The sequence below is a fragment of the Vanellus vanellus genome (genome assembly GCF_965231255.1).
Source record: "Vanellus vanellus genome assembly, chromosome: 2".
In the NCBI taxonomy this organism is placed as follows: domain Eukaryota; kingdom Metazoa; phylum Chordata; class Aves; order Charadriiformes; family Charadriidae; genus Vanellus; species Vanellus vanellus.
Window position 1 is genome coordinate 102,937,862 of NC_138906.1, and position 12,391 is coordinate 102,950,252.

General features: G+C 40.3%; 1 protein-coding gene across 1 annotated transcript in view; it reads right to left on the reverse strand.

The window, feature by feature from the left end:
• LOC309686498 (dynein axonemal heavy chain 5-like) overlaps positions 1 to 12,391 on the reverse strand; it is a gene marked incomplete at its 5' end in the record, with an annotated part of 184,441 nt that overhangs the window by 24,592 nt on the left and 147,458 nt on the right. Inside the window, 3 exons of the mRNA XM_082499206.1 lie at positions 894 to 1,082; positions 5,883 to 6,230; positions 7,391 to 7,512. Coding sequence (XP_082355332.1) covers positions 894 to 1,082; positions 5,883 to 6,230; positions 7,391 to 7,512 — 659 coding nt within the window. The remainder of the gene's footprint in view (positions 1 to 893; positions 1,083 to 5,882; positions 6,231 to 7,390; positions 7,513 to 12,391) is intronic.

Genomic DNA, 12,391 nt, shown 5'->3' on the forward strand with positions numbered 1-12,391 from the left:
AAAGGACGAAGATTGTAAGTAGCTTGCCAAGAGGGGAATGAAAAGAGAAGTTCTGAGTCGAATTATGACAACACAGAAGAGGCCGTTTATACAAGACATATAAAATCTGAGATGAACAGTAGAACAGAAGACAGGGAATGTTGCCAGGGCCCCGAGACTATTGGTTGTAACCTAAGTGGACATTCTAAGTTGGCCAGAGAAGAAAATAAAGTATAACATAACAAGTTGCAATACTGCATACCGGGCACTATACAAGCTTAGAGTGCAACCAGGGAAAAAAAAAAGCACTACAAGTGCAAACCAGAATTGTAAATAATAAAATTGTGGAAATGAAGGCTTTTCAACAGTTACTGTTCATGAAACACATGGCAAGACACAAGATCGTACTTACAAACTGATGCAAGGGTGCTTTATGCTGGATTTTTCCATTTAATGAGACTGTTAATTAAAAATGCAAGAAAAGACTGACAAATATATCTGTTATGGCTCGAACTTCAAAAAATCTGAGGCATGAAAAGCTCAGTGGTAAAATCCATTATTCATCATGGTGGTATCATAATAAGACTAGGTAAATTGAAAGCTCTAACCACTGCAAGATCCTTCAGAAAGAGGCACTGGTCTCCTCTAAGATACTAAGGAGGGCAAGAACTTTCTGAAGTCTCTAATGGATGTTCTGAGTTAAGATGACTAATTAGGTGGACTATGGCATTTGAAATATATATTTCTGATGTAGGAATATTCTAGATAATAATCCAAAACAAACTTATAAAACACTACGCATAATTTTAAGAGCTTTTTAAAATACACGTCAGTTAAATTTAAGAAGCACAATAAAACTCATAAAACATATACATACATAAATAAAACATCTGTATCTATAAAGCAGCATATACCTCATGAGGGTTATAATCTGGAGGTAACTTCTCTAGCATCTCATCAGCAAGACGCTGCACCACTGCTTCTCGTGTTTCCCCTCCTCCGGTGCTACTGTCTTTGGGCTGGATGCTCACTATTGTACTTAATGTCTCATTAGCCAGGTTAGTCTGGTAAGTTATATCTGCATTAGGGTGAAGTCCAAATACCTTAAAGTAAAAAGGAAAAAAATAGAAAATAAAATGGAATCTTCCTTGTAAAATTGTATCAATGAAAGAATCCATGAAAATGTATAAACAAGGAATAAAATCCTCTGCTCTATAAAAAATAGTTATGAATAAGTCAGTGGAAGTACACTCATTTAACTGGCCAAGGATGAAGCCTAAATTACACTAAAACATTAACACAGGCTGCATATACAATGGCATTTTCATTCATATGAGTGGGGTATTTTAACTGATATTCTGATTATCTTCACATAGCAGGCTTTGGATCATGCTGTGGAGTGCTATCAGGGGGTAAAACTGATTTCTTTCCACTGGATCAGACTAGAGCTTGTTGGAAACATGTCATATCTGGACACTGACCTCTCACCATTAGCTCTTTGTCTCTACAGATGTATTGCTCATTGTACCAGCTCATGTTGATGCCCCTAATAATCAGACCAGTTTCCGTTTCTAACACATTTTGTTTTATTCAGTCTCTTAGGTTTATAAGGGATGCAGCACAGTGAATAAAAACACTGCCCATATTTGAAGTACCTAAAGATTTTATGACTGGTGATATATTCAGCATATTTTATGGTTTAGCTATTTTTGGATTGGGTCTACTACTCCTTACTTCCCCTTTTTCTGAAATGGAATTATTTTATTTAAGATAGAGCTAGCACATAATTCCTGCAAAGCTGCCCTTTGTCTGAATGATAATAGCTTTCTCAGAAGCTTCCACTGAAATATCAGTAAGTCTATAATTGTCAGGTTGACAATTGCAACTCTTCTCCAGGAGGAATTGTACTGTGACTTATTTCACAAGCCCTCATTTAATTATAGCTATTAACTGTCTGTTACAAATTTTGAACCACTGATCCAATGAGGAAGGCTTGCCCTCAAACTGAGCACCAAAGCCAAGCAATCTTCCATTTCTTATTTTTCACATTTTCATATTTTATATTTTACATGTTTTTCATATTTTACATACTTTACATTTACTCTGGTCCTATGTTTTTATGCAAGTGATATATGAAACAATAAGAACAAAGAAACCAGATTAGTAAAGCAATGGGTGGACCAGTGTCCTGAATGTCCTGTAAATTAATCAAACAGCCAAATTTCTAATTCTTTTTGATTCAAAATATTGGGGAAGTTTGATTAAAAGGGGGGTGTTGCATTCTGTCTTCCAGTTTTTTTTTTAGCCTGATAAATCCTCAAAACCAATTGCAAAAGCTTTATACCTCTCTGAAATCAAAGACATTTTCAAAGGGATTGCTGAGTTCAATAGCCCTCTTCAGAAGTCAGTGTTTATTCTGATCAGAGGTTGAAATTTCATCAAAAGAGCAAGGATACAGCAATCAGACTCATTCAGTCTTTCTTTCTTAAGCAAAAATGGAAAGAGGAGGAAACAAAGATATACTGTTTTGACTAGCACAATATCCTTCGTGGAACAAAGAAGACTGGGAGCTTAAAAGGTTAAAGGTTTCCATGAGCAATTTTGACAGATTTTGGAATGACAGAATGATTTCTTCCTAACCTATGAAAATGTGAAGGAGAAAAAGATGTTTGCATTCCTGGACTTGATCCTATTTACATAAAAGTCAAAGGTAAAATTCCCCTACATCAAACCATACATATAGATTTTTTTACAGGCATCAAAATACTTTAAAAATACAATGCAGCATTGTGAGATAGGTTCTCAAGTGCTTAGAAAAGCAGATCCATGAAAGTATCACCTGAAATCTGATAAAGTCAGGGTTCATACACTGATAGGAGCTGGGCTCAAATGGATTCCACCAGTGCATTATCATGGCTGCATTTACTCTCATTTGGGAAAGGTCCATTGTTGCCAGCACAAATACCCTTGCATTTTGCTTTTCCTACTTTCAGAGATTCAAAACTTCAAGTTTATTTTATGACCTTGGAATCTTCTTGCCCTCTTAGCCAGCACATTATCAGTAACAGAAACCTATTATTTTTTCTGTTCAGTCCTGTCTATTTAATTTTAATAGAACTTACTTTCAAAGGCATTTATCAACTTAATAGCAATGAGACAGAAATCCAGAGCATTCACTTCTGTTTCAGTTTTAACTAACTCTGTCACGTGTGCCTGTACTAGAGGGAGCAGAAAGATCCAGTCCTCTAGTTAATGTGACCACTGCAGCATACACACACCAGGTCATGTAAAAGTGGTTGCAACCAGGAGCTACCCTGTACCCTACCCTATCAATTCGTGGCAACATCCAGATCTTCCTGTTGTCAAAATGGAATAATCTCGCAATTATAACTTGCAAAATGAGACCATGTAGCTTTTTTATTTTCATTATTTCTCAGCTCGCATGTCTGCTCAATCCCATACAGAATTGCAAAATCACAAGAGTTTAGTTTGGAAGGGACTTCTGAGGGTGATCTAATCTAAACCACCTGCTCAAGCAGGGTCAGCTACAGTAGCCGTTCCAGCACAGTGTCCAGTTGGGATTTTAATATCTACAAAGATAGAGATTCCACAACCTCTCCAGGCAACCGTGCTTGACCACCTTCACTGTAAAATTGTTTCCTTGTCAGATGGAATTTCCTGTTTTTTAATTTATGCCCATTGCCTCGTCCTTTCACTGGGTACCATCAAAAAGACTCTGGCTCTATCTTTACACCCTCCCAACAGGTATTTAAACACATTGATAAGATCCCATCTGAGCTGAAGAGTCCCAGATCTCTCAGCCTTTCCTCATATGACAGATGCTCCAGTCCCTTAATCATCTTCACAGCCCTGCTCTAGAATTACTCCAGAAAGTCCATATCTTTCTTGTACTGGGGAGCCCAGAACCGGACACAGTAATTCAGATACGGTCTCACCAGTGCTCAGTAGAGAGAAAGGATCATCACCTTCAACCTGCTGGCTAACCTCCCTCTTCCTAATGCATCCTAGGGTACTGTTGGCCTCTTTGGCATGAGGGTGCCGCTGTTTCATGGTCAGGTAGTTGTCCACCAGGACAACCGATGCAGGAATTTGCATTTCCCCTTGTGAAACTTCATGAGATTCCATTCTGTCTAGTTCTCCAGCCTGCTCAGATCTCTCTGGACAGCAGCACAACCATCTAGTCTATCAGCCACTCCTTACAGTTTTGTATCTCCTGTGAACTTGTTGAAGGTGCACTCTGCCCCATCATCCAGGTCATTAACACAGTTATTAAAGAGCATTGGCTCTAGTATTGACCCCTGGCACACAGCACTAGTGATGTGTTTCCAACTGGACTTTGTGCCACTGATCACAACCCTCTGGGTCCAGTTGTTTAGCCAGCTTTCAAACCATCTCACAGCACACTTATTTAACCCATACTTTGTCAACTTGTCTATGAAGGTCTTATGGGAGGTAGTTGCAAAAGGCCCTAGTAAAAAACAACCACCTAATCACCTCACTGCAGAAGGCCAACAGGTTGTTTAAGCATGATTTCTCCTTCACAAATCCATGCTGGCTACTGTCAATCACCTGCTTGTCCTTCATACGTTTGGAAATGCTTTGCAAGAGGATTTTTTCCAGCACCTTCCCAGCAACTGAGGTGAAGCTGACCAGCCTGTAGTTCCCCAAATCTTTCTTCTTCCCTTCTTGAAGACTGGAGTGATATTTGCTGTCTTCCATTCTTCAGGAACCTCTTCCAATCTCCATGACCATTTAAAAGTAATCAGGAGTAACCTGACAATGACATCAGCCAGCTCCCTCAGCGCTCATGGATGCAATCCATCAGGTACCATGAACTTAAATATGTTCAGTTTCTTTAAATGCTCCCTAACCTGGTCCTCTTCCACCAGAGGTAAGTTACTTGTTCTAGACTTTTCATCAGGGACCTGGGATTCCTGGAGGACAGTTTTACTGGTAAAGACTGAGGCACTTACTAGTTCTCCTGCCCCATTCAGCAACGGACCCACATTTCCCTAGTCATCATTTTGCCGTTTAAGTACTTGTAAAATCCTTTCTTGTTGCCCTTCACATTCCTTGACAGATTCAACTCCACTTTGGCCTTGGCTTTCCTAACTCTATCCCTGCAAGATTGGACAGTAGCTCTGTACTCTCGCTGGGTCACTTGCCCCTGCTTCCACCTCTTGTACCCTTCCTCTTTATGTCTGAATTCAGTTAGGAGCTTCTTGTTCATCCATTCAGGCCTCCTGCTGCCTTTGATTTCCTGCTTGTTAGGATGGATCTTTCTTGAGCTTTGAGGAAGTTATTGCCAGTATATAAACCAGTTCTTCTCTCCAGGCGCCTATCCCATGGGATTCTTCCAAACCTGGAAGAAACCCCTGAAGAGGTTGAAGTCTGCTCTCCTGAAATCCAGGGCTGTGGTCCTGCTTTTTGCCCTGCTCCCTCCTCTTAGGATCCTGAACTCCACCATCAGTCACTGCACTCAAGGCTGCCTCCAGATTTCACATGTGACCAGTTCTTCCTTGCTTATAAGTATCAGGTCCAGCCAAGTGCCTTTCTTTGTTGGCTCCTTAGTTACCTGTGCCAGGAAATTGTCATTACTGCACTGAAGAAATTTCCTAGACTGCTTGAACCCTGCTGTATCACTCCTCCAGCAGATAATTAGGAAAGTTAATGTCCTCCATGAGGACCAAGGCCTGTGAATGTGAGACTTCTTCCAATTGTTTGATGAAGCCCTCATCTACCTCTTCCTGGTAAGCAGATCTATGCTAGATACCCACTATAATGGTCTGCCTGCTAATCTTGATGTTCATAGCTCTGGAAAATATACCTGATTAAATTATTTATCTGACAAAAACTCCCTTTAATATTTTGAAATATTTTACCTCGGGTGTATCAATCACGGGCAATTGCTCTATGTACTGGAGATAGTCTTCAACTGTTTTCCCTTTTGGAATAACATAATCTTTGTAGAAACAAAATTTTTCACTAAACATGTGCTCGCCAAACCACACTCTTGCGTACGTGTTCAGCAGTGCTTTGTCAAGGTCATCAGTTACACGGCCACCATACTGTACTTCTCCAAGCATATAGCGAACACAGTTCCAGTTCACTCCACGTTTAATGTCCATATCATCCAAATGATTCTGAACAAATTGCACACTGGCTGTGAAGTCTGCCTGATTAAATTCATAAGGAATATTCCAGCCCAATGGACCAAACTTTCGTCTTTCCTGTAAAATAGATAGAGTTAAAAGTAAAAGGCTGATTGATAGTAATTGTGAAGAAAACATTAAGCACAGAAGAATACATGAAACATGCTAAGAATGCAGTAGTCCAGCTGGGGCTGTATTTCACCAGCTTTAAAAAAAATATTCTTCTCTTTACACCCACAAGAACAAATCCTTGATTTAATTATCTAGCAGTTTAAAATTTCTTCATTTATCATCATCAGTAGAGAGATACGAACAAAGAATAAAAATGTTAACATTTTCACAAAGAAAAAATCTTTTTTAAGTTCAGTGAATCTATGAGTCTAGAAATATAGCGTTTGAATTTCAAAAATGAAAGGGTGTACAGACTTATCATCCATGATCATTGCCTGTGGTCCTCCTATGGACTAGGTATATTCATACCACTGATGTCGCTGCATGGTGCAGATGCAAGTAGCAAGGTGCTTCTTACTGAATCATTTACAGATGCAGTTGGCAGTATGTGGTTCTTAGGGCAGTATCTGGTATTTAAACATTCTTAATTTACACCCATAGGCTTCCATTGGACCACAACATATCAGTGCACGGATGCCACAGTTTTAAATTAACTATGCACCAAATATAAACTAAGGATACTGTAAAATCTATCAACAGAATGAAGAAAAGTTGTGGTTAATCCATAAAGCACTTTCTTTAATGGACAAAATCATCTTCCACCTTCATTTCCTCCTACAGATTTCAGTGCAGGAAGGATTTATATTCACCCTCTTAGCCTTTCTCGTTGTGAAAGCAGCAGCATTAAGACTATGGTTTTCCAACCCTAGCTGTAAATTTCTTTAATGTGCTTTTATGATTTAAAATATTAGTGAAAAAACAGTCAGTTGAAACACAGATCACACAGCCATGCCCAAAGACTTTAACAGAAAGAGTACAGTAATTGATCATCGGTTGACTATCCTTTTTTACTCTGAAATACCATCCCTGCTGGAGGTACAAGATCAACATGAGCAGAGTTCTAAGACAGCTGCAGTAATAGAGATGCATTGTTTTCTTTCTTGTTTTGTTTGTATTAATTTACCAACACGGGATTGCCATTTAAGCATGTTTTTCATTTAATAACGTGGTGCATAAATAAATGAAACGTGGCTTTATGACAGAAGAAAAGAAACACATTTTAAAACCTGAACAGTTGTGTGAAGAAATGCTACAGCATATAGCAGTGGTTTCCACTGTGGCATGTTGCTCACTTCTAGGTGATCCTGAGTGAGAGCTGAGTATGTTCGTTTTAAGCCAGCTTTCACACCTAGAAAATAAGTATAAAAATGTAATATATGAGCAAAAAAATGTATGGAACCCATAACCCCAACTTCCATTAAGCAGAATTCTCTGTTCCAATTTACAGTATCATCTTATTCATAGCTTCAAATAATCTCTTTGAATCAATTATCTGTTCAGCTGGTCATAGCAAGCAAACTTCAATTACGTTTTGTTTCGGGTAGATGACACACCAAATTAAGTTCAGGAGTCTGGAAGGAATTACACTTAAGTAATCATATTCTACATGTTACCAATAACTACTGAAATATAATCATAACTATTCAACAACTATATGGCAATTAAAAAGACACCTAATGTCATATGAAACTTAGCACTGAATATCCGTGTGTTTGTGTTTCAATATTTACATATGAAATGAGATTTTATTTTTACAATTTTATTTAGATTTCATACTTATAACAATCTCACAATTTTGTAGGCAGCTTCTCAAACTGGTATACAGGCACCAAGCTGATGCGGTGAGAACCAAAATTCACAGTGGAAATACTAATACTTGGGGAGGTTTGTTTGAGCGCTGACATTTCAAATCCCAGGAACAGCTTTAGGCAGATGATACTGATGCAATCTCAGCTTCCACGGAATACGTAAGCCTCATTACTTCCAGGTGCTTTCAGGCAGTGTTACTGAAGCATCACCTGCCTTTGGCAGACAACACTGAGCATGAGTTACTGACACCAGGTCCTTCCACCTAATCAGCTTAACGCAAGTCTGAAGAGGCAGATTTCAAGTGCAGTGAATAGATCGCCCAAGTCATCATACTTCCTATGACACAATAAAAGCCCTTTTGTTTCCTTCCTATTTCACAAAGATCCTGGAGAACAATATTCAAACAAATAGTTTTTCAAAGTATTATAAGGGTATCATAAGAGTTCCAAAATCAAGACAATCAAACAAAAGTGCCTTATCACATCATGCTACCAATGTGTCAGGACAGTATTAGAAAGCTAAAATCGTTTATATTTCATCCTGACTTAAATTGTTACACCAAGTATATTTCTATGACTAAATGCAAGTTGTAAATTAGTTATAACCTGACTTATGAAATAGCCTCTTGGAGCTATAGTGTGTTACCATTTGAATGGTAAGGAGGGGTCACAGCAGAATAAAAAGAGGCTGAGCACCAAGCTAAAATGGGGGGAGGAGAAGAGAGAGAAGTAAGAAATTTTTAACAGCAGACTGACTAACTGCTTTTGAGAGTAGAGTATACACACTGAAACAGGATGTTTTTCAGAAAATCAGACATTTTGTAGACATCTTACTAAGGAAGATGAATACTGAAATAATAAGTGGATACAAGGCAGGGTAGTAAAACAGAATAACACCAAATAGCTAAGGTTGGAAGGGACCTCTGGAGGTCACATTGCACAACACCCCTTCTCAAAGCAGAGCAACTAGAGATGGTTGCTCAGCACCTTGTCCATATGGGGTTTAAGGATGGAGTCTACAAACTCACTGGACAAGGTGTTCCAGTATTTGACCACTGTTGTGGTTTAATCCCAGCTGGCCACTAGGACCATGCAGCCACTTGCACAGTTCTCCCCCTTCTCCCCCAGAAGGGTAGGGAGAAGAGGGAGAAAAGGAGGGAAAAGGGAAGGGGGAAAAAAACCCTCGTGGGTTGAGATAAAGACAGTTTAATGGAACAATTACAGAAACAATAATGGAACAATAACAGAAAAAGGAAAATAATAATAATAATAATAATAATAATAATAATAATAATAATAATAATAATGGTAAAAGAATACACAAGATAAAGTAACATAACACAAGGGCAACTAAGATGATTAAGGGAGTGGAGCATCTCCCTTATGAGGAAAGACTGAGGGAGCTGGGTCTCTTTAGTTTGGAGAAGAGGAGACTGAGGGGTGATCTTATTAGCGTTTATAAATATATAAAGGGGGAATGTCATGAGGATGGAGCCAGGCTCTTCTCAGTAGCGACCAATGATAGGACAAGGGGTAATGGATTCAAGCTGGAACACAAGAGGTTCCACTTAAATTTGAGAAGAAACTTCTTCTCAGTGAGGGTGACAGAGCACTGGAACAGGCTGCCCAGGGAGGTTGTGGAGTCTCCTTCTCTGGAGACATTCAAAACTCACCTGGACGCCTTCCTGTGCAACCTCATCTAGGTGTTCCTGCTCCGACAGGGGGATTGGACTAGATGATCTTTTGAGGTCCCTTCCAATCCCTAGCATACTGTGATACTGTGATACTGTGATACTGTGATACTGTGATACAAGCCATTGGTTGTGCAGCCCATTCCAAACAGTGATTGCAGATTCCTGCCCCTCAGCCAACCCTCATTTATATACAAAGCATGATGTCTATGGTACAGAATATTCCATTGGTTACCCCATTGTTCTGTCTATGCTTGTGCTCAGCTTCTATGGGAAGCTGAAAAAAGTCCTTGAATAGTATAAACATCACCTGGCAACAATTAAAACGATATGCATCATTGACATTCCTTTCATACCAAATCTGAAACTCACCAGCCATTAGAAAGAAAACTAACTCTATCCCAGCTGAAACCAGAACAACCACCCTCACAAGTGGGTTGGTTTTTCTAATGCTGAAGTGGAATTTCCTGGATTTGCATTTGCGTCCATCATTTCCATTTCTGTCACTTGGCACCACTGAAAAAAGTCTTTCTGTTTTCTTTACTCACTCCTATCGCATAATTATATGCATTGATGAGATACCCCTTCTCTCCTCAAGGTTAAACATTCGTAACTTTCTCAGCCTCTCCTCATATGTCATGTTTTCCAATCCCTTCAGCATCTTTGTGGCCTCTCACTGGACTCATTCTGTCCATTTCTTTCTTGCACTGGGGAGGTCAGACCTGGACACATTACTCCAAATGTGCTCTCACCATGGCTGAGTAGAGAAGAATCACCTTCCTCAACCTGTTCAAAATGATCTTCCTAATGCATCTGAGGGCGTTGCAGGAGGAGTACCTGGCATTTCCCTATGTTGAAGTTCAGCAGGTTCCTATCAGAGTGTTTCTCTAGCCTGTGAAACTCCCACTGAACAACAACATGACCTTCTGGTTTATCAGCCCCTTCTTCCTGCCTTGTATCAACTATAAATTTGCTGAGAATGTCCCATCATCTAGGTCATTAGTGAAAATTTTATCCACTGCTGGCCCCAATATTGACCCCTGGAGTACATCACTAGTGACTGCTCTCCAGCAGGACTTGTGTAGCTGACCACAACCCTTTGAGCCTGGGAGTTCACACAATTTTCAGTTCACCTCACTGTCTACTTCTGCAATGCCTACTTCATCAGTATGTCTATAAGGATGTATTGGGCAGCTGTGTCAAAAACCTTCTTGAAGTCAAGATAACCAACACCCTACGCTCTCCCCTCATCCACTAAACCAATCATCTTATTGTAGAAGGCAAGCAGGCTGGTTACTAGGCTCAAAGAATAGTAAATAATCAATGGCTTAAGATATCCTAGCAGCTAGAAAAAAAACAAGGTACACCAAGGAAATAGATTCTTCAATACCTTCATCAGTAGCTTGGATAAGGACACAAAAGGCAACCTCAACAAACTTGCAGACAATACCAAATTAGAGAGTGTGGCTGACATACTAAATGGCAGAGGATCAGTCCACAGGGCTCTAGTGAGAGATGAAGACTTGGCCAAAAAATCCTGCATGAAGTTCAACAAGAAGTGCAAAGTTCTGCACCCACAGCACAATAACCTCATGCATTTGTACAAGCTGAGATCTGCTAGCTGAGATCTACTGCTACACACTTCAGGATTATCGCAGATGCCAGGTTGACTATAAGCCAAAATGGCTCTATTCTTGCAAATAAGGCAATCCAGATAGCGGGCTACCTTAGAAGAAGCACAGGTAGCAGACTGAAGGAAGTTCTTATCACCTTCCTCTTAGCACTGATCAGGCTTCTCCTCAGATATATTGTCCACATTTGCCATAAAAGGAAGGTGTGGAGAAACATCACCATCACAGTTATGGAGAAACTGGATGGGGCAATAAAGGTGGTCAGTCTTTAGCAGTGGAACTAGCTGTTCCCTGGACACCCAGCCTCAAGAGCTAGGAGACAGGGAGGGGAAGCAGAATGAGAGCATCACAATTAAAAAGGAAGAGATCAGTGACCTGCTATGCTGCTTGGATGCACACAAGTCTATGGGACCGGAGGGGCTACACCCAAGAGTGCTGAAAGGGTTGGCAGACGTGCTCGCCAAACCGCTTTCCATCATTTACAGGAAGTCATGGCTAACTGGGGAGGTCCCAATGGACTGGAGGGTGGCAAATGTAACACCCATCTACAAGAAAGGCAAAAAGGAGGATCCAGGTAACTATAGACCTGTCACTCTAACCTCAATACCAGGGAAGGTCATGGAGCAAGTCATCTTGAGTGCCATCAAAACCCACATAATGGGCAACCAGGGGATCAGGCCTAGTCAGCATGGGTTTATGGAAGGCAGGTCCTGCCAGACGAACCGGATCTCCTCCTATGACAAGATTACCAGAATATCGGAGGAGGGAAAGGCTGTTGATATTGTATACCTGGACTTTCAAAAAGCATTCGATACTGTCCCCCATACAATTCTCGTGGAAAAACTGGCTTCGCACGGCCTGAATGAGCATACGATCTGCTGGATCAAGCACTGGCTAACTGGAAGGTCCCAAAGAGTGGTGCTCAATGGATTTAAATCCAGCTGGCGGCCGGTCACAAGTGGTGTGCCTCAGGGCTCAGTGTCGGGACCATTTCTGTTCAATGTCTTTATTGATGATCTCGATAAGGACATAGGGTGTATCATCAGCAAGTTTGCAGATGACACCAAGTTAAGCAGGAGTGTTGAATCCCAGGAGGA